The 23823-nt window shown below is 45.8% G+C and overlaps 1 protein-coding gene across 20 annotated transcripts; it reads right to left on the bottom strand.

Annotated features, from left to right (window-relative positions):
• Window positions 1-1171: 1171 nt before the first annotated feature.
• Window positions 1172-22938, bottom strand: EIF2D (eukaryotic translation initiation factor 2D). Of its 20 annotated transcripts, none has more exons than XR_015142858.1 (15): window positions 22611-22937; window positions 21483-21673; window positions 19572-19655; window positions 19010-19100; window positions 16082-16189; window positions 14138-14376; window positions 13577-13694; window positions 11894-11939; window positions 11408-11511; window positions 11138-11287; window positions 10680-10806; window positions 9657-9895; window positions 8290-8410; window positions 2938-3112; window positions 1172-1386 (listed from the first exon to the last, which is right to left on the bottom strand). XR_015142858.1 is itself a non-coding variant. In XM_086342824.1 (15 exons), exons 1-15 carry the CDS (start codon window positions 22913-22915, stop codon window positions 1316-1318), a joined length of 1989 nt encoding a protein of 662 aa, XP_086198950.1. In that variant the 5' UTR covers window positions 22916-22937; the 3' UTR covers window positions 1172-1315. The 20 variants fall into 20 exon arrangements, 5 of the variants coding, with proteins under 5 accessions (XP_086198950.1, XP_086198954.1, XP_086198951.1 ...); XR_015142857.1 differs by having other exon boundaries at window positions 9515-9752; XR_015142856.1 differs by having other exon boundaries at window positions 9657-9752.
• Between the last annotated feature and the right edge of the window lie 885 nt (window positions 22939-23823).

Here is a 23823-nt window from a genome sequence, read left to right as displayed (position 1 = left end):
GTGTTATTTGTATTCATACGAGGACATTTCACGACTACTCTAACTCCCACAGATCAAACTCTGTCTGTCCAAGGGTTCTGTTGGAACAGAATCTTGTTTGGGGTCAATTTCTAGAATCTTTTTCGGTTTCATATGCTTATGTTAACAGAGCAGATCAGTAAAATGATGCAGTTTACTTACAGTGAGTCAGCAGTGAAAAGACCAATTATTCAGAGCCTCATAACAAAAGGCAAGGGACCTCACAGACATTTTTATATTCATTCCTTTCTTCTTATTCAAGCCCCAGGTGGGGAATTTGTGAATATTATGGGTATTTTCAAGTCTTTATCTTGGTTTTAAAAAAAAAAACAAGATGAGCAAGAAAAAAAGTAAACTGAAGTGTAATTTTATTTTTTTTTTAATGGTAAAAAGCAGGTAACTCTGCAGTGATTCGGCTCAGCCCTTCTCCTTCCTATTGCACAAGGAGGCCCCTGGTGACTGTCAGACTGAGCAGGGACCACAGCAGGGGTCTGAATCTTTTCACATGATTCAGCTGGGAACTGGACAAAAGCATGGTAACCTCTTTTAGGAAAATGGTCATACAAAATCTTGTGCACTATTTCAGAGAACTCCGTGGACTCTCTGAACACTTTGTCTATGAGCCCCAGGTGAAGAAGTTTGGGGCTAAAGAAAGCATTAGTTGATTAAGACTCTTAACTGTGGCAAAGTCATCTATCCTGTAGCCATATCACAACCCACAGCTATTTTCAGTATTGAGGGAAACTTACTGTTGTGTGGAAACCCAGGTCCTAATGTGCTTTCACTGTTTATTTCTGGTCTAGCCTAGACTTTGCTCAAGGAAGAGAGAACTGTTCCTTCTTTTGAATGATGAAAAATATAAACATACAAATAGCCCTTTAGATATCTGAAGGAATGATTTTGGGGCTAGGAGGTTAATTAGGTAGTAAGAATAGCAAGAGGTTACTGAATATTTGGTAGAAGGACTTTAAAGACAGGCAGGCTCCCCGGCCCTGAGCTCTGGATGGGCTGTGGGGCTTGAAGGCAGAGTTCACACCAAATGACTGAAGCCACACGAACGCAAGGAGCAGCCTCTAGTGCTCCTTTCAAACGGCTTTGAACCTGAAAACTCAGTACAAGTTTAGCTAAGTGGAAGAAACAAAAGGGAATCCAATTCTGATTAGAATAAAAATTTATTTTAGTAAAGAATTACATATATATATATTTTTTTTTTAATTTGCAAAAACAAAATACTCATATAAGTTACCAGCCCAGAGCCTGGATTTCCACTGGATCAACCACATGAAACAAGAGTCTGTCATTTCTTCTTGCCAGGTTTAGGGGCCTTTTCCAGGCCTTGGATGTGTTTTCGAGGAAGCCGATACTCTTCTACAATCCAAAAGGCAGAAACTCCTCAGTGAGGTTTGCACACGCTCTCTCCTGCCCACCCCTTCCCCTCGGTCTACAATGACCCTCCTTTGCCTCGATCTCCAAGGTCCCCAGGTGGCACAAGCAGTAAGGAACCCGCCTGCCAGTGTAGGAGACGTTAAGAGACGTGGGTTCGATCCCTGGGTTTGAAAGATCCCCTGGAGAAGGAAATGGCAACCCCCTCCAGTACTCTTGTCTGGAGAATTCCATGGACAGAGGAGCCTGTGGGCTATAGTCTGTGGGGCCGCACAGAGTGGACTAAGACTGAAGCGACTCAGCACACACACCGAGGGCCCCAGCTGCAGAGCCGCCTCTTGGCCCTCCCGCCCCACTGTTCACGCCCGCCATTGAACCTCAGTCCAAACCGTTTCCATCACTCGACCTGCCCTTCCACACTCAGCTCACAGTCAACCCCTGCGGGATGGACCACACATCCTCACACCTCGAGGCTGAAGTCCTTCAGCAACTTTCATGTTGCTAAGGACTTTCCGGGTGTGCTTCAGGCATTTGTGATTCTCTCACAAGCGAGAATGCGTATGTCTGAGTTCAGCTGTGTTTGTCTTCTCCTCTGTATTTCACATGGGGACCTTCACTTAAAGGGGTGCAGCTCTAAAAGTTAACTGCTGGGTACTGCCTGAGATCATAAAGTAAGTTTGCTTACTGAGCATTTACTATGTGCCAGACCTTGGGAATGAAAAAGGTAAGGTCTCTGATTCAAGATGCTCATTCTAACAGGGAATTCAGACAGCAGAATAAATCAGCCCTGTTGTAGACACTAATCAGAAATATAAACACAATTGGAAAGTGCTATGTTAGCAGGTTTTTAAATGTCAATTTAAGGAAACAGAACATTTTAAAATGGGACATGTTCTTAGACAGGCTTCCTGTGGCCCCTGAGCTGGGCCGATGAGCCTTAATTAAGGCTGCAAGAGGCCACGAGAGCCATTCGAGGCTAGGGGACTACACGGAGGGAAGCAGCCAGGGGTGACCGCTGGGGTGCACGCGGGGAAGAGCACGGAGAGCAGCGTGGCTGAGGCCTGGCCTGGGAGTCAGGGACCTGCCAGAGAAGGTGGAGGAAGATGGGGCTGGACTGGGTGGGTCTTGCTTATTGAACTTAAAGAGTTTATTCTGCAAATCAAGGTTGGAAGCCCAACTACAGCACTGAGCAGCTGAATTATCTCAGTACAAAGTACTGACCCTGTTTCCTCATCTGCACAACAGAAACGGCTCTTCAGCATCAAGCCTGCAAAAAGCCCAGCAAAGCGCCTAGCAAAGGCTGAGTGCTCAACACATGTTTTATAAAAAAGGAAAACCAGAAAGAAAACTTCTCTACTAGGATGGTGGATAAAACATTGAATCTGGGGGCTAAAAGACAAAGGGCAAACATTAGCTCCACCTCTTGCTGGCTGCTAAAGCTATGCATATGGTAAACTCACTAGAGTGACTTTAGTTGGTAGGAAGATCTTTGCCAAGTAAGACTAACGTCTCTGCTTCTTCAGGGGGGATGCTCACCGAGCAACAGCCGGCCAAGGTGGTGGATCTGATTGCCCTGGATCTGAACCTGCACGCTGTCCTTGAGCCCCGGGGCAGAAGTGACGGTGGTGCTAGCCTGGCATCGCTGCTGGAGGGTGGCAGCCACTGAGCGCGGGTCCAGGCCATAGGCCTCCAAGTTCCGGACCACGGTCACCTGGGCAAGAGAAAAGACTGACGGTGGGTACAGACCACGTGCCCACCCCCAGAAACCTTCCGGGGCCTCTGCAGCCTCCTCACCCTATGCTCACCATCCGTACAACCATATCTATTCATCCAAATAATTTTTGTGCTTCTAAATTGACGTTTTCTTTTTACCCCATCCAAGACAGGAATACCTCAGAGATTCTGAGGGTTCGATTCCAGACCCACCATGATAAAGCCAATATTACGGTAAAATGAGTCACATGAATTGTTTGGTTTCCCAGTGCATATAAAAGTTACATTCTCATACAAATCAAAACTACAATAATGTACCACCTCACACCAGTCGCAATGGCCATCATTAAATTCTACAAATAATGAATGCTAGAGAGGGTGTGGAGAAAAGGGAATCCTCTTACACTCTCGGTGGGAATATAAATTGGTACAGCCACTATGGAGAACAGTATGAAAGCTTCTCAAAAAACTAAAAACCGAACTACCATATAATCCAGTCATTCCACTCCTGGGCATATATCCAGGCAAAACTGTAATTCAAAAAGACAAATGTACCCCTATGCTCATAGCAGTGTTATTTACAACAGCCAAAACATGGAAACAACCCACAACAGATGAACGGATAAAGATGTGGCACATGGAATATTACTCAGCCATAAAAAAGAACAAATCTCAGTAATCCAAGTCTATGCCCTGACCAGTAATGCTGAAGAAGCTCGAACGGTTCTATGGAGACCGACAAGACCTTTCAGAACTAACACCAAAAAAAGATGTCCTTTTCATTATAGGGGACTGGAATGCAAAAGTAGGAAGTCAAGAAACACCTGGAGTAACATGCAAATTTGGAGTTGGAGTACGGAATGAGTCAGGGCAAAGACTAATATCGGTTTGCCAAGAGAACGCACTGGTCATAGCAAACACCGTCTTCAACAACACAAGAGAAGACTCTACACGTGGACTTCACCAGATGGTCAACACTGAAATCAGAATGATTATATTCTTTGCAGCCAAAGATGGAGAAGCTCTATACAGTCAGCAAAAACAAGACCAGGAGCTGATTGTGATTCACATCATGAACTCCTTATTGCCAAATTCAGACTTAAATTGAAGAAAGTAGGGAAAACCACTAGACCATTCAGGTATGACCTAAATCAAATCCCTTATACAGTGGAAGTGAGAAATAGATTCAAGGGATTAGATCTGATAGACAGAGTGCCTGATGAACTATGGATGGAAGTTCATGACATTGTTCAGGAGACAGGGATCAAGACCATCCCCAAGAAAAAGAAATGCAAAAAAGCAAAATGGCTGTCTGAGGAGGCCTTACAAATAGGTGTGAAAAGAAGATAAGCCAAAAGCAAAGGAGAAAAGGAAAGATATACCCATTTGAATGCAGAGTTCCAAAGAATAACAAAGAGAGAATAAGAAAGCCTTCCTCAGTGATCAGTGCAAAGAAATAGAGGAAAACAATAGAATGGGAAAGACTAGAGATTTCTTCGAGAAAATTATCTCTTAAGATACCAAGGGAACATTTCATGCAAAGATGGGCTCAGTGAAGGACAGAAATGGTATGGACCTAAAACAAGTAGAAGATATTAAGAAGAGGTGGCAAGAATACACAGAAGAACTCTACAAAGAAGATCTTCATGACCCAGATAATCAGGATGGTGTGATCACTCAGCTAGAGCCAGACATCCTGGAATGTGAAGTCAAGTGGGCCTTAGAAAGCATCACTACAAAAAAGCTGGTGGAGGTGATGAAATTCCAGTTGAGCTATTTCAAATCCTAAAAGATGATGCTGTGAAAGTGCTGCACTCAATATGCCAGCAAATTTGGAAAACTCAGCAGTGGCCACAGGACTGGAAAAGGTCAGTTTTCATTCCAATCCCAAAGAAAGGCAATGCCAAAGAATGCTCAAACTACAGCACAATTGCACTCATCTCACACGCTAGTAAAGTAATGCTCAAAATTCTCCAAGCCAGGCTTCAGCAATACGTGCACCGTGAACTTCCAGACATTCATGCTGGTTTTAGAAAAGGCAGAGGAACCAGAGATCAAATTGCCAACATCCGCTGGATCATGGAAAAAGCAAGGGAGTTCCAGAAAAACAACTATTTCTGCTTTACTGACTATGCCAAAGCCTCTGATTGTGTGGATCACAATAAACTGTGGAAAATTCTGAAAGAGATGGGAATACCAGTCCACCTGACCTGCCTCTTGAGAAATAATCTGTATGCAGGTCAGGAAGCAACAGTTAGAACTGGACATGGAACAACAGACTGGTTCTAAATAGGAAAAGGAGTACGTCAAGGCTGTATATCGTCACCCTGCTTATTTAACTTATATGCAGAGTACATCATGAGAAATGCTGGCCTGGATGAAGCACAAGCTGGAATCAAGATTGCCAGGAGAAATATCAATAACCTCAGATATGCAGATGACACCACCCTTATGGCAGAAAGTGAAGAAGAACTAAAGAGCCTCTTGATGAAAGTGAAAGAGGAGAGTGGAAAAGTTGGCTTAAAACTCAACATTCAGAAAACTAAGATCATGTCATCTGGTCCCATCACTTCATGGCAAATAGATGGGGAAACAGTGGAAACAGAGGTGGAGTTTATTTGGGGGGGCTCCAAAATCACTGCAGATGGTGATTGCAGCCATGAAATTAAAAGACGCTTACTCCTTGGAAGGAAAGTTATGATCAACTTAGCATATTAAAAAGAAAAGACATTACTTTGCCAACAAAGGTCCGTCTAGTCAAAGCTATGGTTTTTCCAGTAGTCATGTATGGATGTGAGAGTTGGACTATAAAGAAAGCTGAGTGCCGAAGAACTGATGCTTTTGAACTGTGGTGTTGGAGAAGACTCTTGAGAGTCCCTTGGACTGCGAGGAGATCCAACCAGTCCATTCTGCAGATCAGTCCTGGGATTTCTTTGGAAGGAATGATGCTAAAGCTGAAACTCCAGCACTTGGCCACTTCATGCAAAGAGTTGACTCATTGGAAAAGACTCTGATGCTGGGAGGGATTGGGGGCAGGAGGAGAAGGGGACGACAGAGGATGAGATGGCTGGATGGCATCGCTGACCCGATGGACATGAGTCTGAGTGAACTCCAGGAGTTGGTGATGGACAGGGAGGCCTGGAGGACTGCGGTTCATGGGGTCGCAAAGGGTCGGACATGACTGAGCGACTGAACTGAACTGAAGACACGGAAACAGACTCACGGACACAGAGAACAGAACTGTGGCTGCCAAAGGGGAAGAGGGAGGGTAAGGGAAGGACTGGGAGTCTGGGATTAGCAGATGCAAACTAGTGTATACAAGATGGATAAAGAACAAGTTTCTACTGTATAGTACAGAGAACTAAATTCAATATCCTGGGATAAACCATAATGGAAAAGAATATGAAAAAGCCTATATATATATATATATATATATATATATATATATAAGTGAATCACTTTGTATTCAGCAGAAATTAAAAGCAACGTTGTAAATCAAATGTACTTCAACAAAATATCTTTAAAAAGTTATGATTTCACTATACTGTTAACTGTACAATAACGTTATATGTTAAAAAACAAAGTATATACGTTAATTTAATAATACTTTATTTGTAAAAAGTGCACCCATCACCTGAGCCTTCAATGAGTTGTGATCTTTTTCACAATAGTAACATCAAAGATCATGGTCACAAATCATCATAACAAATAATAATGAAAAAGTCTGAAATATTGCAGGAGTTACTGAAATGTGATACAGACACAAGAAGTGAGCACTGCTGGTGAAATGGCACCATCAGACTTGCTTGACACAAAATTGCCACAAGCAATTTTCAATTTGAAAAAAAAAAACACTGTCAGCAAAGCATAATAAAAAGAAGCACAATAAAACAAGGTGTGCGTGTATACGTTACACATTATATTTAGTGGGACAGATACTCTATCTCATATAGAACATATACTTTTTTTTGTTTGTTAAGTTGCTAAGTTGTGCCCAACTCTTTGCAACCACATAGGCCATAGCCTACCAGGCTCCTCTGTCCATGGATTTCTCAGGCAAGAATACTAGAGTGGGTTGTCATTTCCTTCTCGTATATATGCTTTTTCTAAAGTTTTTAAAAAAATTTTCAATAGAGAATTTAAAACATAAATAAAACTAGAAGAGTACAATGAGCCCCATGTACCCATCACCAATTCCAAGAATTTACAACTCATGACCAACCCTGATTCATCTATATCCCCACCCACCCGCATTCCTATGTTATTTTAAAGCAAATCCTTCTAGAAATCTCATCTACAAATATTTCAGTATGTATCTCTAAGAGATAAGAGTCTTGTTAACATAAAAACAAAACCATCACTGTATATAATTATATATTCAAGAAATGGTGGCTATTGGTAATTATTAAACTTATCATCACTTCGTTCTCATTTATTGAACGTTTATATGCCAAGGAGTATTGTAAATATTTCACCTTCTATTCCTTCATTTGACCCTCACAGTGCCTTATGAGGTAGGTATTATCCCCATTCTTCATATAAGGAAACTCAGGCAAAAACGACATGAAGTATCGTGCTCGAAGTCAAGCAGCAAGGCAAAGCCACACTGGAATCCAGTCTGTACTCTCAAAGCCTACACTCGTAACCACACACTTCTAGAGTCTGTCTTTTGGGATTTCTACCCAATAATCCTATTTCTGTCTTCTCAAGACAGACAAAGTAAACGCAGTCCTTTTCCCAAGGACAGCTTTTCACATATTTGAGGACAGATGTAATTTGTTCTTACAACTGTGTTGCCAAGCTAAACACGTTCAGTTCTTCAGCAATTCTTTACCAGTTATTTTCACTGAACAAGGCCCAAGAGCCAACAGAAAGAGAAGGGCTGAAGGCCCATACCAGAGTTCTAAGGAAAAAGTAAATATAAGATCCTGTTTACTTTCAGAACCAGGCTCTAGCAAGTTTCCTAGCACAAAATCCTAGAGGACAGTGAGGGAGGGGGTCAGCTTCACCTGTTTTACACAGAACCCAGCCCAGTCACACAAACACGGGTGTTTCCTAAACAACTTTTGAGGTGTTTGAGGCCAATTTAAAAATCTCCAATCACATTAGAGAGACTAGAACTTAGCAGGAAGATTAAGTCACCATCTTCAAACGTTGTTATCTCTTAAAAATTACCTTTTTGTTGGAAGCTTTCTGTGCTAGGGTGATGTCAATTGGGCAGATCCTGCCTTTCTTCACAATGGGCTCCTGTCCCGGAAAGGTCACTTGATAGGCAGGCTGCAATTTTTCCAAACATCTGAAATGGGAGTTAACGAGTTGGAGGCTGATAAAGCCAGCAGAAGCCATTTCCTCACAGCTCACACCCAGCGGGCGGCTAGATGGAAGCCGATCTTGCAGGCAGTGGCTCGCCTCTGGCTGCAGAGTGGAATCATGCAAATCAACTAGGGAGCTCCACCCCAGACCAACTGAGTCAGAAACTCTGATCATGAAGATCCATTTTTTTAAACTGTGCTACTGTAACTGCTTTACACTGCTGAGTCGGTTTCAGCAGCACAGCAAACTGAATCAGCCATGCGAATACAAGCATCTCCGCTGTTTTGGACCTCCTTCCCATTTAGGCCACCGCAGAGCACCGAGTGGAGTTCTCTGTGCTACAAGAAGGCTCTCAAGGAAGATAACTGTTAAGCTCCCCAACATGCAGCTGCAGTGGAGACCCACCAACTCAGGGAAGGGGACATCTGAGATGAGCCCCTGGAAACTGTCCACAGGTCTGGCCTTCTGAAAATCTGCCCAGCAGCCTTGTGGCAGATTTCTGTCTCAAGACTCTACCTTACCCAGCCGGATAAAGCACAACTTCGCATTGCTGACAGGTTCCAATCATGTACCTTTTCTAGACGCCTTTACCAAAAGGAATTTCTACCTTTTGTCTAACCAGATTTTCTTTTGCTAGCATATATATTGGGAGAGACAAACATTTTCTATAAAAAGCCAGATGGTAAATATTTTAGGCTTTAACAGCCATATGGTCTCTGTTGAAATTACTCCACGTTGCCATTTAGCAAGAACACAGAGTAGATATTATGTAAACAAATGGGTGTGGCTGTGCACCAATAAGACCTTATTCACAAAAACAGGTAGCAGGCCAGATGTGGCCCACAGGCAATAGCTTGCTAACTCCTGATATAAATTATTTTCGGTTTTGGTTCCATGGAAAACAAAAGGTATAAGAATCCTTCCTTTGAAAAGACTGACTTTAAGACAATCCCCATCCCCCACTCCCACTTTCTTTTTGTTTCTCTTTTTGAAGTTCTTACTTTCAATTAATGTTCTTTTCCTCTCTCCTTCTCTTCTATATTGTGTTGGCCCAAACCGTCCCAAAGACCCTCCACATCAGAATTACCCATGCCTGTGTTTATGCAGACTGACACAGTGTGAACTATGGGACGGAAGAGACGATGACAGTGACGATCCTGACGTCCGATGCGACAGACGTCAAGGGGAAGGGATGGCAATGCTGGAGAGGGGCTGCCAATCCCCACTACCTGCCCAGGAGACTGTCCCACGGAAGCTTCGTGACTGTGTGCTGTTCATCCTTCTCTAAGATGCAGTCACAGAGGATGGGATCCAATTTCACGAGACTAAAGGGAAACAAGAAGCAATAAGTAGCCCCAGGATTCGTCTCTCATGTGTTGTTCACAGTCAACCAGGATTATTGGAACCAATTAGGGGTTCACAGTCCAGGATGCAACGTATTCTCTGGATGGGAGGTACACAGGCTTTCCTAGAATAAAGGAGAAGTAGGCAGTGGATGGCAAAGTGGTATGGGGAAAAAAATGCGAACACTGGGATCCCTGGCTCAATTATGTTATTAACTAACCATGATGAAGCCAGTAGTTCCCAACTTTTGGATCACGAGGGTGTCTTTTGTAATTAACAACAACAAAAAAATTAATGGCACACTCATTTAGTGGTTTACCTTCTGTATCCACCTACTAGGAAAATAGAGAACACCATAAAGCTAAGATGGCTTTGGTAAAATTTTCTGAAGTTTGCCTTTTGCTCCTCACAATAGCACCTGCATTTGACAGTCAACGGCAGATACACATGTTCAGGTCACTCTTGTTATTTAGTCACTAAGTCATACCCAACTCCTTTGCAACCCTACGGACTGCAGGCTGCCAGAAGTCTCTGTCCGTGGGATTTCCCAGGCAAGAATACTGGAGTGGGTTGCCATTTCCTCCTCCAGGGGATCTTCCCGACCCAGGGATCGAACTTGGGTGTCCTGCACCAGCTGGTGGATTCTTCACCACTGAATCACCGGGGAAACCCCAAGATACATATGAGATGATGCTTCTTCAGGCTGCAGTCAGTGTGGATGGTGTATATGGATCTGACTACCCTAGCTACAACTCTCACTGTCCACAGCCTGTGGTTTAGAAACCACCGGCCTTCATTATTTCTAGAAGGCTGAGATCCCTTGCACCCCGCCCTCCCAGCCACCCCCCACATCTGCTGAAGGTGAGTGTGGAAAGACACAGGGCAAGCCCTCCTCCTCATCCACTCACTTTTTGTTGTCTGCATCCACCAGGTCATTTTTCTTGGCATAGTTGATGACGAATGTTCGGACCTCACTGCCCTCCAGGACACTCCCTTTCCTGGGTGAGAAGCGACCAGGAGGTTACTCAGGCTGTGCTGGGGGACAAACCGCAAACAGCAAGACTCACTCCCTGCTCAGCAGGGCGCTGTCCTCGGCTTCTCGAGCTCTGCATTCTTCCCTTCTCCTGCCTGAGGCCCGCAGGGCCGTGAAGACTCGTCACAGGTAGAAAAGGGAGAGACCTACTCTCTCGCTCACTGAGTCCGGAGACCCTGCCCAGGGGAAGGAGGCTTGAAGCTGGGTCTGAGGGGAGGGGGAGGAGAGGGCAGAGCAGGTTTTGCCAGTCACAGAAGAGCACTACTCAGGCTGAGAGGGTTATAGGCCAGAACACCAAGCAGGCAAGAGAAGGGCTGCTCTCTGAAAACTCACTTGTGGCCAGACTCCTGGAAGAGCAGGGTCATGCTGGCTGGGACACAGTAGAGGGGTTTTATATCTGGAGGGTGATAGGGCTGTTCCCTGCTACCCTCCTGGATTGTCTGGGAGGTCGGGGAGGGCTCGGGTATGACGAAAGATGTGATCCTGAAACCCAGCAGAAGGAAAGAAAAAACACATTTTATACTAGTGTCTCCGAGCTCCGCAGTCCTGGCCCAGGTGCCCCGGGGCCAGCTGAGCTGCGGTGAGCAGGCCCCCGGCACTCACCTCGGGTGCTTCCAGTCCACGGCCACAATGCTCTCCACCCCTTTGCTCAGCTCCTGCACCTGTATAATCTGCTCCTGCTGCATGTGCTGCAGGAACTTAGAGAGCTAAGGGAGAGAGCGCCAGCGGTAGGGGGCCTCATCGACTCCGCACACGCGCTGAGCGCCTACGATGTGCCGGACGCCGATCCAGGCAGGGCCTGGGGGGGGACGTGGGACAGTCCCTGTCCTCGTCCTGAGGGCTGGGGACTAACGGGTGAAGCCCTTCGGAACTCAGACTGGGTATAAAGGGCTGGGAGGGAGAGAGGGGAGTGGGTGCCCACCCAACTGCCTCAGCCCCGGGAGAGCTTTCTTACCCCACTATACCTGGAATCAAAAAGCTTAACTCTAGCATCAGCCCTCAGACAGGGCTTCCCCACGTCAACCAGCTCACGCCATGAATGCCCTACACAGCTCCCTGTGCGGGCGTGCAGAGAAGGGACCCACTTACCTTTTTGTAGCTTGACTTCTTTATGTCCAGTTGTCGTCCTTCGGGGCTGATGGCAGATGGAAAAGGCAAGTTAAGCTAACAAAGCAGTAGGGTGAGACCTGCCTGACGCTGAGAGGAGGCCGTTTCCTCAGCCTTCCTCCAGGATGCTTGGGAAGAGGCCGCTGTTCCAGAACTTTCTACTTGGTGGCAGCATCAGAAAGAGGTAAAGACTTCAGACACTCTAGACCCTTGCTGTCCAACACACCTTCCTGTGAAGAGGGAATGTTCTCTGCTATCAACGAGGTGGCCACAGGCCACATGTGGATATTAAGCACTTGAAATGTGACTAATGTGACTGAGGAAATATATTTTAAATTTCGTTTAATTTTAAATAGCCACATATGGCTCATGGCTACTGTACTGGATACAATTTTAGATTCCTCTCAAACTAGACGATCTTCTGTGTCCTCAGAAGTTTCACCTCCAGGTGAGTCTTTCTAACACCAAGCTCACTGTGGCAGCCAGGGTTAGGCAAACTACAGGATTTGGCAAACTACATCCTGCAGACCAAATCCGGCAACACCCGTTCATCTACCATCTACGGCTGCATCAAGGCCACAGTGGCAGACGTGCACAGCTGTAGGAGAGACTGTAGGGCCTAAAATAATTACTATCTGATTCTTTATCGAAAAAGCTTGGAGCCTCTACCCCGCAGCTATTAGTTCTGGAGGAGAAGTCCCTAATGAAGGCTCCTTAGAACGTACATCTTCTCTGAATATGTGATAAGCAATAGCTGTTTGGATTCATAGGGATCCTTTCTAGAACCCATCCCAGGTTAAGTACCTCTATCCTAGAGAATATTCCAGGATCCCTTTTCCCAGTTACTTGCAACCCAGCAAGGTCAGGACAAATTACCAAGTATCCTGCCACACACTCCAGATCTCACGCTTGTATAGAATGCCTTAAAGAAGCTCACATGAAGAGGAAGAGATTCACCTTAAAATCATTTAAAAAAAAAAAAAAAGAGCAAAATTCTCAAAAAGAAAGAAGGTCAGACTTAGGGTGAAAATCAATAAGCAAATCTCCTGACATGGTAATATTCACTAGTTGCTTATGAAATGTCAGGCTATTTCATCTTGATGGCAACCTTACAAGTGTTGGGAATGAGGGCGCTAAGAAGCCTGGTTACAGGTTCAAATCCACCCTGTTTCAACACACTGGGGAGCTGGCTTGCGCGCCCAGCTTCAAAGTCCAGAAGTAATCCACACGTAATAATACTCCCTCTGCTGGTGGCTTGCATTTGGGGCTAGGGTGGGAGGTTCACACCAACTCTTCCTTCTGATACAAGCTCATCCAGCCCACCTTCAGAAAAGCATGAGGGGATTGGACTTTCAGACAAGCAGGCTGCCCCAGGACACTTCCTGGACGGGACATACTGCCCAATTTGCGAGATAGCCCAGCTTCACCAGAGCAGAGGCGGGGCTCAGAGCACCTTGGGAATTTTAGCCTCATTTCCTCAGCATCCTTTCACTGGCTCACATTTAAGCTTTTAAAACTCAGTATCTGCCAGATGAACCCTCCACATCCCGCTTTCCACATCATGCTCCTCAGACAACCCCCCCCCCCCCCGTCGGCCGTGTCCCATCTGACCACTGAGGAGCAGGAGAGGGCCCCCCTGCCTCCCACCCCCAAGACCCTCCGTACCAGCAGGAGAACATGTGGCTGCCCAGGAGAGTGCTGGTGAGCAAAGGGAGGTCAGCCTTTCTGACGTAGCACTTCAAAGCATGCAAGAAGCACGTCTGCAGCAGCTCGTCCATTTGCTCTGCAAGGAGAACAGGAGAACCTCATCCTTCCGGAGGGATGTAGAGGCCTGCGCGATGACACCCTCTCCTCACCCCCGGGTTCTGAGGGAGCCTGCTGCCCGGCACCAAAGCACCTAGACTCTCCAGAACATGGAGCCTCCGCAGAGGGCTGACCCCAGAGGAGGCAGCAGGTCTCAGGGTCCCACCTGGCCAGACTCAACGCTTCTCTGACAGAGAAGTCAGAGCTGGAGAAACCCTGACCGGCTGTGCAGCTGGGCCCACAGAGATCCGGGGAAACGTGACTCATGTGGGAAAGACTCCGAGGTGAGACAGCAAAGCGCTGGGCACCTCCCTGACCAAAGCCAGGGTGTCTCCCTCCCCCCCAGAGGCCTGGTCAGAAGCAGCACAGCACACGTCAGCCTCCTGCGCCGGGAGAGCAGACCTTCCACCCCCAGAGCTGTACCCTGAAGGGTCTTGCTGTCCATGGGGTCCACGTGCAGGCCCCCAGGGCCGGGGTCTTCCGTGGCTTCTGATGGGGACTTCTCCTCACACCTCTGCTGGACCTCCTCCTCCAGGGTCAGCTGCCTCATGGCACCCTGCAGGGCAGTGTCAGCTTTGACACATCCCTTTCCTTCACTGAGATCCGGGGGATCCAGAGCCAGTGGGGCAATGGACGGTGGACTGGATTTGTCTCCAGATCGCCTGCAAAAACCTCATGTCAGAAACACTGAGCGGCGGCCACCACACTCTCCAACCCTGGTCAGGGGGCCAGCGGGGGCCCAGGGAGAATGAGAGTCACAGGCAGGGGTGTCCGGGAGCAGCCAGAGAGCCTGGGCGTGCGTCTCAACTCTGTTTTCAATTCTGAGCCCAGAGAAGTCCCATGCCTCAGTTTCCTCATGTCTGAAATGGGGAGAGGAATTCTTGCCTCCTCCTTATCCCAAAGGAATACTAATAATATTAACAGGAATTCAGGGACAGAGAAAAATTAAAGAAAATATATTTACATAGAAGCCCCCCTCCTCCAAAAGTATTCCCTTCATATGAGTTAAAAATAAAACCACTTTGAATTAAATAACAAAATTAAGATTGCAAATGCATCTGTAGTACCAGTGGTGAAATACAAACCCAAGGTGTATTACAAAACCTTCTGTGTTAAACCAGAATGCAATCCAAAACAGATAAATGACAAGGACCTGTTGGAGAGCACGGTAACTATATTCAGTATCTTATAATAAACTTTAATGGAAAAGAATTTGAAAAAGAAGATGTATGTACATATCTGTATCTGGAATCGCTAGATATACTAGTGATCACTAAAATCACTTTGCTGTACACCTGAAAGTAACACACTGGAAATCAACTATACCTCAATTAAAAAAAAAAAATCACCCTAACCTGCAGAGTAGAGATTACAATGGTTCTATGCCATTAAGCCTTCTGAAGACAGGATGGTACACCCAAAAAGCTTTACCTTAACTAAGATTATGCAAGTCAAACTAAGTTTACTAACAGCTGCAGCAAGGCTTTTAATGAGGCTGACAGTGAGGCCAGAGGGCACGTTCAGGCGATTCTGATCATGTAAATACTGAGAGTATTTTCAAAAAGTGGGAGGATGGGAGATGAGGCAGCTGCTCACAAAACGATTCAGACAACAAGATCTTAATTTCTCACACTGACAGAAAACAAGGAACTGGAAGCTCGTGAGTAAGCAGCCTGCAAACATCTGCTGAGACCCAGACGGATGAGGCTGTACCTCCAGCAAAGCAGGGTCTGGCTGATACTTGTAAAATGAGTAACTCGAAGACTGACTAAAAATGTCACGGGTAAATCTATACCAAAAGGCCACAACACTTGGCCAAAGGACCGGGTACGCTGCTTTTGAGAAGAGCCCTATTTACTATTTTGGTTGAAGGACAAGAAAATAACCAGAAAATAAGCTCTGATACAGTTCCAGAGAGCAAAGGTAACAGTGAGAAAGGGCAACTTCCGTCATGAGGAGATCCAAAATGTAAAACTTAAACAACATAACAGTAACCAGATTATCACCCGGGAGCCTGGGGAGCTACTCTGCTTTGATTTGGATTCAGACGTGAGAACTTCTGAGCCCTCGTCATGGGGCCAGAAGATGCCTGAATGTACACGGCAGAGAAGGCCAGATGGACCGGTGCTATAAAACTAAAGACATCGCTGCGCTGAGAGAATAATTTACCTAGAAAATAATTACAGTTCTCTGTAATTTCCTCTCTAAAAAGGAAAAAAGTCTTTTCTTCACGTTGAGCGGGGAAATTAATGTCTGCCCAGCAACTGAGGACATGACAGAGACCAAAACCCTCACTTCTGAACCCAGGCCCTGGGCTCTCTGCACCCACCCAGCTTCCCCATAGAACAGAAGAAAGACTGAGCCCACCACAAGTGGTCCTGGTAGCTGTGGAGCACACAGAAGCCCCTTCCCTTCAGACCCGAGGCCAGCATCTCAGCTGTCGACATGGCGGCGACTCCGACGGCAACGGGGGCTCTGAGGAGGAGACAAGGGTCAGGAAAGGCTTCCAGGAGGGCCCCCGCCAGACCGGCTTTCTCACGTGCTCAAAGCACCACGGCTGCAAACCTGAAGCACCCACTTATACCACAGAACGAAAACAGTGCAGTCTCAATCCTCTTCAAATTACCTATAAACATGACTTTCAAAGAGCCAGACACGACTAAGCTACTAATACACACACACACACACACACGACTTTCAAAAATCCCTTGACCAAATATCCCTCCTGGGTAAGTAACTCATCTACTGATATTACCACTGTTTTATCCCTATTACAAATCAAACCCAGACAGGACTCAGAAGGATATTTAAAAGTTCTCTTTCTTTAATTTCAAAAATATAAATTATTCGTGCAGGTTCAATCCCTGGTCAGGGAAATAAGATCCCACGTGCCATGCAGGAAGGCCAAAAAGTAAAGGGAGAGCCTTCCTATTTGCAAGTTGAGAAGGGAGGTCTTTCCCACGCCATAAAGTAGGCTGATGAGTGCCGCCGGGAAGAGAGAAGACAGACGTGTGGAATCAAATAGAGGTTCCTTCTGAGTTAGCTCTTGTAACAGGGCTTGCTCTGTGTAGCCACCTAAGAACTGAATGTGTGCATAATATCCAAAAAAAGAAGACCACACATTTACAATAACTACAGAAAACTCCCAAAGCCCAAATGGCAAATCTCTGTCATCCCAGTGTAACTCAAGTGTTGCTCACACACTGCCCATAAGGATCAGCGTCTAGCTGTCGAACAGGAGGGGAATATACAAGCCCGGCAAGGTTGCCTGGACCCAGGGGAGAAGATTCAAGGGCTGAATTCCCAACACCTGAACTGCAAAAAAAAAAAACCTGCTAATCCGGTGGCTCCACTTACTGTGCCCATGGGTCAGTCCTGCCACAGAATCTTTGAATTTGGCCTCCTTCCCAGTTCCTAAAAGAAGGGTCTTACTTACTGTGCCCATGGGTCAGTCCTGCCACAGAATCTTTGAATTTGGCCTCCTTCCCAGTTCCTAAAAGAAGGGTCTTACTTACTGTGCCCATGGGTCAGTCCTGCCACAGAATCTTTGAATTTGGCCTCCTTCCCAGTTCCTAAAAGAAGGGTCTTTGTCTTCCACCTTTGGAAGGGCTCAAAATCCTCAGTCTCGAATATGGCCTGATCCTCTGCCAGAAACCACCCAGGCTTCATCCCCACATACATTCTAAACGTCAAACTAAGCCAGCCAAATACACATTTCCATCGTTTTCTCCTATCTGGGACAGAATACTGGGCGTGGGGTGGGGGAAACAATAATATCACCATTCTTTTCAACAGCTAGGTTTTTCTACATGTAAACAGGATGGAAACCTTTCTAGGCGCTTGGTGCCAAAAGGGTCAAGGAAAATAGGAGACTATGAGCAGCAAAAATAAGATCTTTAAACACTGACACCCCCACCCCCCACCCTCAAGGCCTACAATCTTTCTCCCTCAAAAAGGCAATGAGTAAAATAATGAGATGTCACTTTTTGTTCAGGATGACACAAATGAATATAACCCATCATATCCAGTGTCGGGGAGCATGTACGGAAACAGGCTCCATGTACCCTGCAGGTGGAGTGAAAACCAGCAGGGTTTTTGTAGGGCAACAGAAGACGTGCACGATCGTCACGTGCACGATCTGCTTTAGGGAAACACCGGCACTGGTGTCCCCAGAAGCATTAGGAAGCTCTTGTTTGTGACAAAGCAGAGGCAACCACACTGTCCACCGGGAGACGACCTTCTCCATCACCCCACAGCGGGGAAGATGGTTCAGCTTATCTGTGCTTGCTGACGTGGACAATGTTCACACGATCTGAACTGAAAAAATACTAGGGATAGAGTTTGTTTGTTTGTATTTTTAAACATACACAACCCACATCAGACATTTTATATGCACGTATATATATGCACTGAAGAAGGCTGGGAAAGCTGTGCATCAGAATGATAATGGTTACTTCTAGAGAAAAGAATTATGGGGTGAGTGGGTTTTGATTTTTCATAACTGTTCATATGATTATTTCCTAATTTATTTTAAATAAATTTTAATAAAATTTTAAATAAATTGTATTTATTTAGTGCACTGATGGCCAAACCATCCTATAAATAGGTTAAAAAAAAATCACTGAATTGTACAGTTGAAATAGGTGAATTTTACAATATATAAACTCTATCTCCCTCAATTAATCTATTAAAAAGAATTAAAAGATGATGATGATGTGGATGTCAGACTAAAACAGTCCTGAAGTCATGGAAGGCAGGAAAGCAAGAAAACATCACAGGAGACTAAGACGACGTGACAACTAAATGCCAGGTGGCACCCTAGCCTGGATCCTTGAACAAAAGAAATCTTTAAATACATATACATAGTGGGAAAAGCAGGAAAATATGAATAAACTCTGTAATAGTGTCAACAGGATTGAACCAATGTTAATTCCTTAGTTTTGATAACTGTACTGTGGTTATATATGATGTTATCAAGACAAGAGGCTGGGTAAGAAGTATATCAGGACTCTGTACTATTTTTGCAACTTGTCTGTAAATCTAAAAAAAAAAATTTTTTAATGAGAAAAAAAGAGTAAATTTTATAAAGGAGAAGGCAGCAGCAGGAACTAATATACTTGGCCCAGATGTGTGCACACTCCACAGGCTCACTGCCATTTCCACTCTCGGAATTTTTCAGGACGAATTTGTTTTCTCCTTTAATCCTTTCTCCACATGCTGTGAAGCTGTCATTCCCACCCCTCCCAAGTTTTCCCTAAGTTTGCCCCCCAGAGGCACAGCTGACCCGCACAGTACCTGTTCCCCACCAACGCAACGGCACAGAGGTCACCCTTCTGTACCTGAGGCAGGCCAGCAGGGGGCACCACCAGTCCCGGCAGCATCAAATCTGCAGCAAACAAAAGCATCACAGCTAATTCCACAGATTACTTCATTGTTCATTCATTCAGTCCATAAATGTTCATTAACTATCAACTACATTATTCATAATGAAAATAGAAAGCGGCAGCTTGAGTACCAGACCACCCTTTGGGAGGCTAGCGGTCAAACTGAAGGACCAAGCTGAGGGTCTAGTTGCCGTGATCTATCTGAGTCTGGTTTCCCCAAGTCATCTTATTAACCTAAAGGACAGCCAACGGCGGCTCACAAGGCACTTCATGTCACTCATCTTTTTTAAGCCTTACAGCAGGATCTCTGAGGCCCAGGGAGTCTGTGGAAGCAGCCAAGTGAGAGATGCAACAGACATGGGGGGAAACTCCATTCTTCATATGAATGCACGAAATGGGTACGCTTATTAAAGTAGTTGGTTTTTTTGAAGTAGGTTTTAGACAGTATCCAGAATATAAGAAAATACTCTTACCTGCTCCCCCAACCAATTTTTCGAGCACCAGAGGCCATGTTGTAAACGTTGGTAGAAGATCGGGATAAGACCACAAGGTATACACTGTCCAAAGAGAGGGTCAGAAAACACTTACTGCCAAGAGTCAATCCTCTGGGAATGGGCAAAGCCAAACACTAGGCCATGTTCATCAAAATACAGAAAAGACACTCAACTCAAAGCTAGAGAGCGGGTTGTGGGGGGATGTCCAAAAAGCTGCTTTCTTTTTTTAAAGTAGGTTACCCCAAGTTTGTGAAGCAGTTTATATGTCACATGCTATTTATTTTAGAATCTTTGCTTCCTTTAGCCCGAGAGATCCGATTCTTTACATACTGAGTTCTTTGCAGTAGTTTCTCTCAATATGTGATCTTGAGAAGTTATCATTTTTACTGGTAGGAAGACACACATGAAGTGAACTGCAGCTTTAAGAGATTAACTGCTAAAGTTGGATATTTACATGTAAGGCTAAAACTAGCGATTAGGTGAACATCTGCTTTTGCCTGTCCAGTATCCCTTTCCCCTACTCTGGGAATCAAGTGCCCCTTTTCCTGTGGGAAACATTCCATACAGCTTACATGGGGCTGACTCCCTTCTTAAAGAGGCTGCAGCCTCGAAGAAGGCAGAGACTTAAGAAACTGGATGTCACTTGAGCCTTGAAGGCACCTATTGCTTCACCCGGACTGCAGGAGCAGAGGAAAAGGGCTACAGGGGATTCTGATCCACTGTCCCAGTGTAGGGACAGAGACCCAACAGGGATTTCATTTACGACCTCAGAAGCAAGTAATCCAAAACCAGAGCACCAGCCTATAAGACATTTTGAAAATTTTCACATTTATTATTTTTATTCCCTCTGTTTCCATAGCCATTAGCAGAGGCTTGTATGTGTACATACATACAAAAAGGGAGTGTATGTGTACAACAGCAAAGTAGGGTAAGGCAGGGGTGGCCGGGGGTAAGAAACCGCACTGCATTGCTAAAGCCAAGCTGGGAGGAAGAAAAGCCCCAAAGGACAAAGTAGATGTCACCAGGAAAGGAAAAAAGAAAAAGACACTGACTCTGTGAGACCCGTGAGGAAAGCAAGCAACAAAATCCTGAGAGCCACAGAGAGCATAAGAAAGAATTCTGGTGAGATGTCTCAACCAAAGTCCATCACTAAGACAGCTGGGTATGGAGTTTAATTCACCTTCTTTCCCATCATAGTACCTCTTCAGTATCTTAAGAAAAGTGCACCAGTGGCAGTTTTAAGAAACATGTTTTACATGCCCTGAAACTTCAGGGGCTTCCCTGGTAGTTCAGCTGGTAAAGAATCCGCCTACAATGCAGGAGACCCTGGTTTGATTCATGGGTTGGAAAGATCACCTGGAGAAAGCATAGGCTACCCACTCCAGTATTCCTGGGCTTCCTTGGTGACTCAGTTGGTAACAGAATCTGCCTGCAATGCAGGAAACCTGGGTTTGATCCCTGGGTTCAGAAGATCCCCTAGAGAAGGGAATGGCTACCCACTCCAGTAATCTGGCCTGGAGAATTCCATGGACTAAACAGTCCATGGGGTCACAAAGATCTGACATGACTAAGTGACTTTCATTTCACTGAAACTCCACCCTTTTCAAGACCTCTGCTCCATTCCTAGTCAACCCTCTAGAAACAAGTGTTTCTTCACGTTAGCATTTCCCTCGGCAACAACCCTTGCTTTGTGTTAGCCCTTTTTTCCCCTCCATTCTATAGCAGTTTCTGGTTTTGTATGATTCAATTCTAGGGACGCAAAACAAACAAAAATTCTTAGGGAGATTTTGCATTCATTTGTTTTAAGGAAGACAGGTTAATGGAAGAAACAAGGAGAAACAAGTATTAGGCAGAGACCACAGTAAGGGCATCTCCATGCCACTGCCATACCTGTTGGATACAGATTTTTCTCCAGTTCAAACAGGATGGGGTTACCACCACTCACATACACAGTCACTGCATCTCCTCTGTGAGCATACAGCTTTACAATGTTGAGCTCTTCCTTTCCAGGCACTAACTCAGAGACCTGATCGGTTCCAAGAGTGGGGAAAACAGCTGCCACATCAGCCCGAAGCTTTCTCCTGCAGAGGGCACACATATCTGGTATGAAGGCTGCCTGCATAGATTTTAATAAATATTGAGGACTCAGAAAGACTTTACTATAAAGTCATGAGGACCAAGAAGTCTGGTTGATGATGCCCTATTCTCACACACTCTTCCAAAACATCCCATTATCTTTCTCATCCAGTGTCTCATCTATTTTCACATGTTCCTGAGGCATGTCTTTGCACTTCACAAAGAAAGAAAGAAATAACTGAGACCCGGTGAGCAGTCCAAGTTAGCCTGCCACTGGAAACTCAGTCCTGCCTTCCTGACTCCACGCATAGCTCTTGGATCTGCCCCTTTCTCATATATGGCTGGCAAATCTAACAGCTTATGATCAAACAGATACACCAGGGCATCAAGAATGACAACTAGAAAACACTGGTTCTAAAATCCCCAAGGTGATATCTGCCTTTGCAACACTGTCTGAACAGATACAGTTACCACCTATGGCTCATCCACTTCACCTCACCTTCCATGTGTCTCTCCCGCCAGATAGGAGAAGTGACTAGACACTTCTCATATACTCGTAGTTCTCTGTACCCCGTCCAATCTCTCCCAAGGGACTCAAAGCTCCAAGTAGGGGAGGGATCCCGTAATCCTTCATTTCTGCAACATCCACGACACTTTGAACAGACTGCAGTCAATACGCGGTGCCTGAATTACGTTTCTTTCAAACTCAGTAGAATATCCCAAAAAAGACAGCCTGGGAGATAACTCGGGCCTCCTCTCCCATTTTCACCCTCAAAATATGTCTAACTCACCCTTGCCCCGCTCTGGGGTCCCTTCTCCGGCTGTGCCCCTCGGCCTCCACCCTAGGTCGGCTGACCGAGCACAGAAAGGCTGCGAGCCGGCCAAGCTCGAGAGACGCTGGGGTGCCCTCGTGGGCAGGCACGGGATCCTCTTCCCACTCACCTGTCCGACCCCTTGATGGCCGTGTTGGACTTGACACGAAAGGCCTTGGCAAACATGTCCGCTGGAGTGGCCTGGGGAAGAGAGGGAGACCACAGACGCTGCGAGCTGTCAGGAAAGCGGACGCACGTCGGCTGCCAGGCCCGCGGCCCTGGGGGCAGCCATGCTGAGGCCCGGCTAGGAAAGCGGCCCGGCTGGAAACCGGGCCCGCTCAGCTTCGCGGCCGCCTCTAGCGGCAAGGCCGGGAACTGAAGCCCGGTAGGCGGGACTGTGATTCCTGCGCAGAGCGGTGCGCCGCCCCCCTTCATCCTGGCCGCCTGGTTCTGCGCCTGCGCGAGCGGCAGGCGCGCGTCCCTTTGTAGTAACGCTTCGGCCCTGGTTCTGCGCCTGCGCGAGCGCCTGGCGCGGGTCCCGCTTGCAGTAACCCTTCGGGACCGAGAGATTTGGTTCATTTCCACTCCATTAGCGCCGTGGTGTGTCAGGCCCTCTGCCAGCTCTCATCCCATTCAATTTAGTTTAGCTGCACTAAGTTAATTGAACTTTTGGGTTTTATTAAAATCGCAGACCTCTTGAATGCTTTTCTTAAGGGCTTTGGTTTATTAAGATCTTTACATTTCATTGTAGACTATGGGCCACAGCTGGAATTCTGAGATTTTTCTCCTCCCTGTTTTTTTTTTTTTTAATTTACATGATGTGATAATAACAAGGAATCCACTTTAGTCCCAGATTTGACCTCCTACTGAGAGGGGAAAACTATACAAATGATCTTCTAATCTGTTATTTAAAACAGCTTTGGACATCTTTATGTACTTTTTACATTCTGGCTTTCCAGGTGGCTGCAGTGGTAAAGAATCCTGCTGCCAATGCAGAAGACGCAAGAGATGAGGCTTCCATCCCTGGGTGGGGAAGATTACCTGGAGTAGGAAATGTCAAACTGCTCCAGTATTCTTGCCTGGAAAATTCAATGGACAGAAGAGCCTGGGGGGGCTACAGTCCACTGGGTCACAAAGAGTTGTAAGTGACTGAGTGACTAAGTATGCACCCATGTACGTTTTTGCATTTAGGCATTATTTCAGGGGTGGGGTGTTTCCAAAGCAATTTTTAAAAAGTAGAGTGCTCAAGAAAGAATAATTTTTGAGACCTAGTAAGATCAAATTACGGTTTGGCTTCTCCCTAGCAGTTTGATCTTTGCCAATGGTTTATCCTTTCTGAAACT

Source organism: Bos grunniens, chromosome 16, assembly GCF_055505025.1.
Source record: "Bos grunniens cultivar Pamir isolate PY7600 chromosome 16, Bosgru_T2T1.0, whole genome shotgun sequence".
Lineage (NCBI taxonomy): Eukaryota > Metazoa > Chordata > Mammalia > Artiodactyla > Bovidae > Bos > Bos grunniens.
The sequence above is the reverse complement of the archived record's forward strand: the minus strand, read 5'-3'. Positions and strand labels throughout refer to the sequence as shown.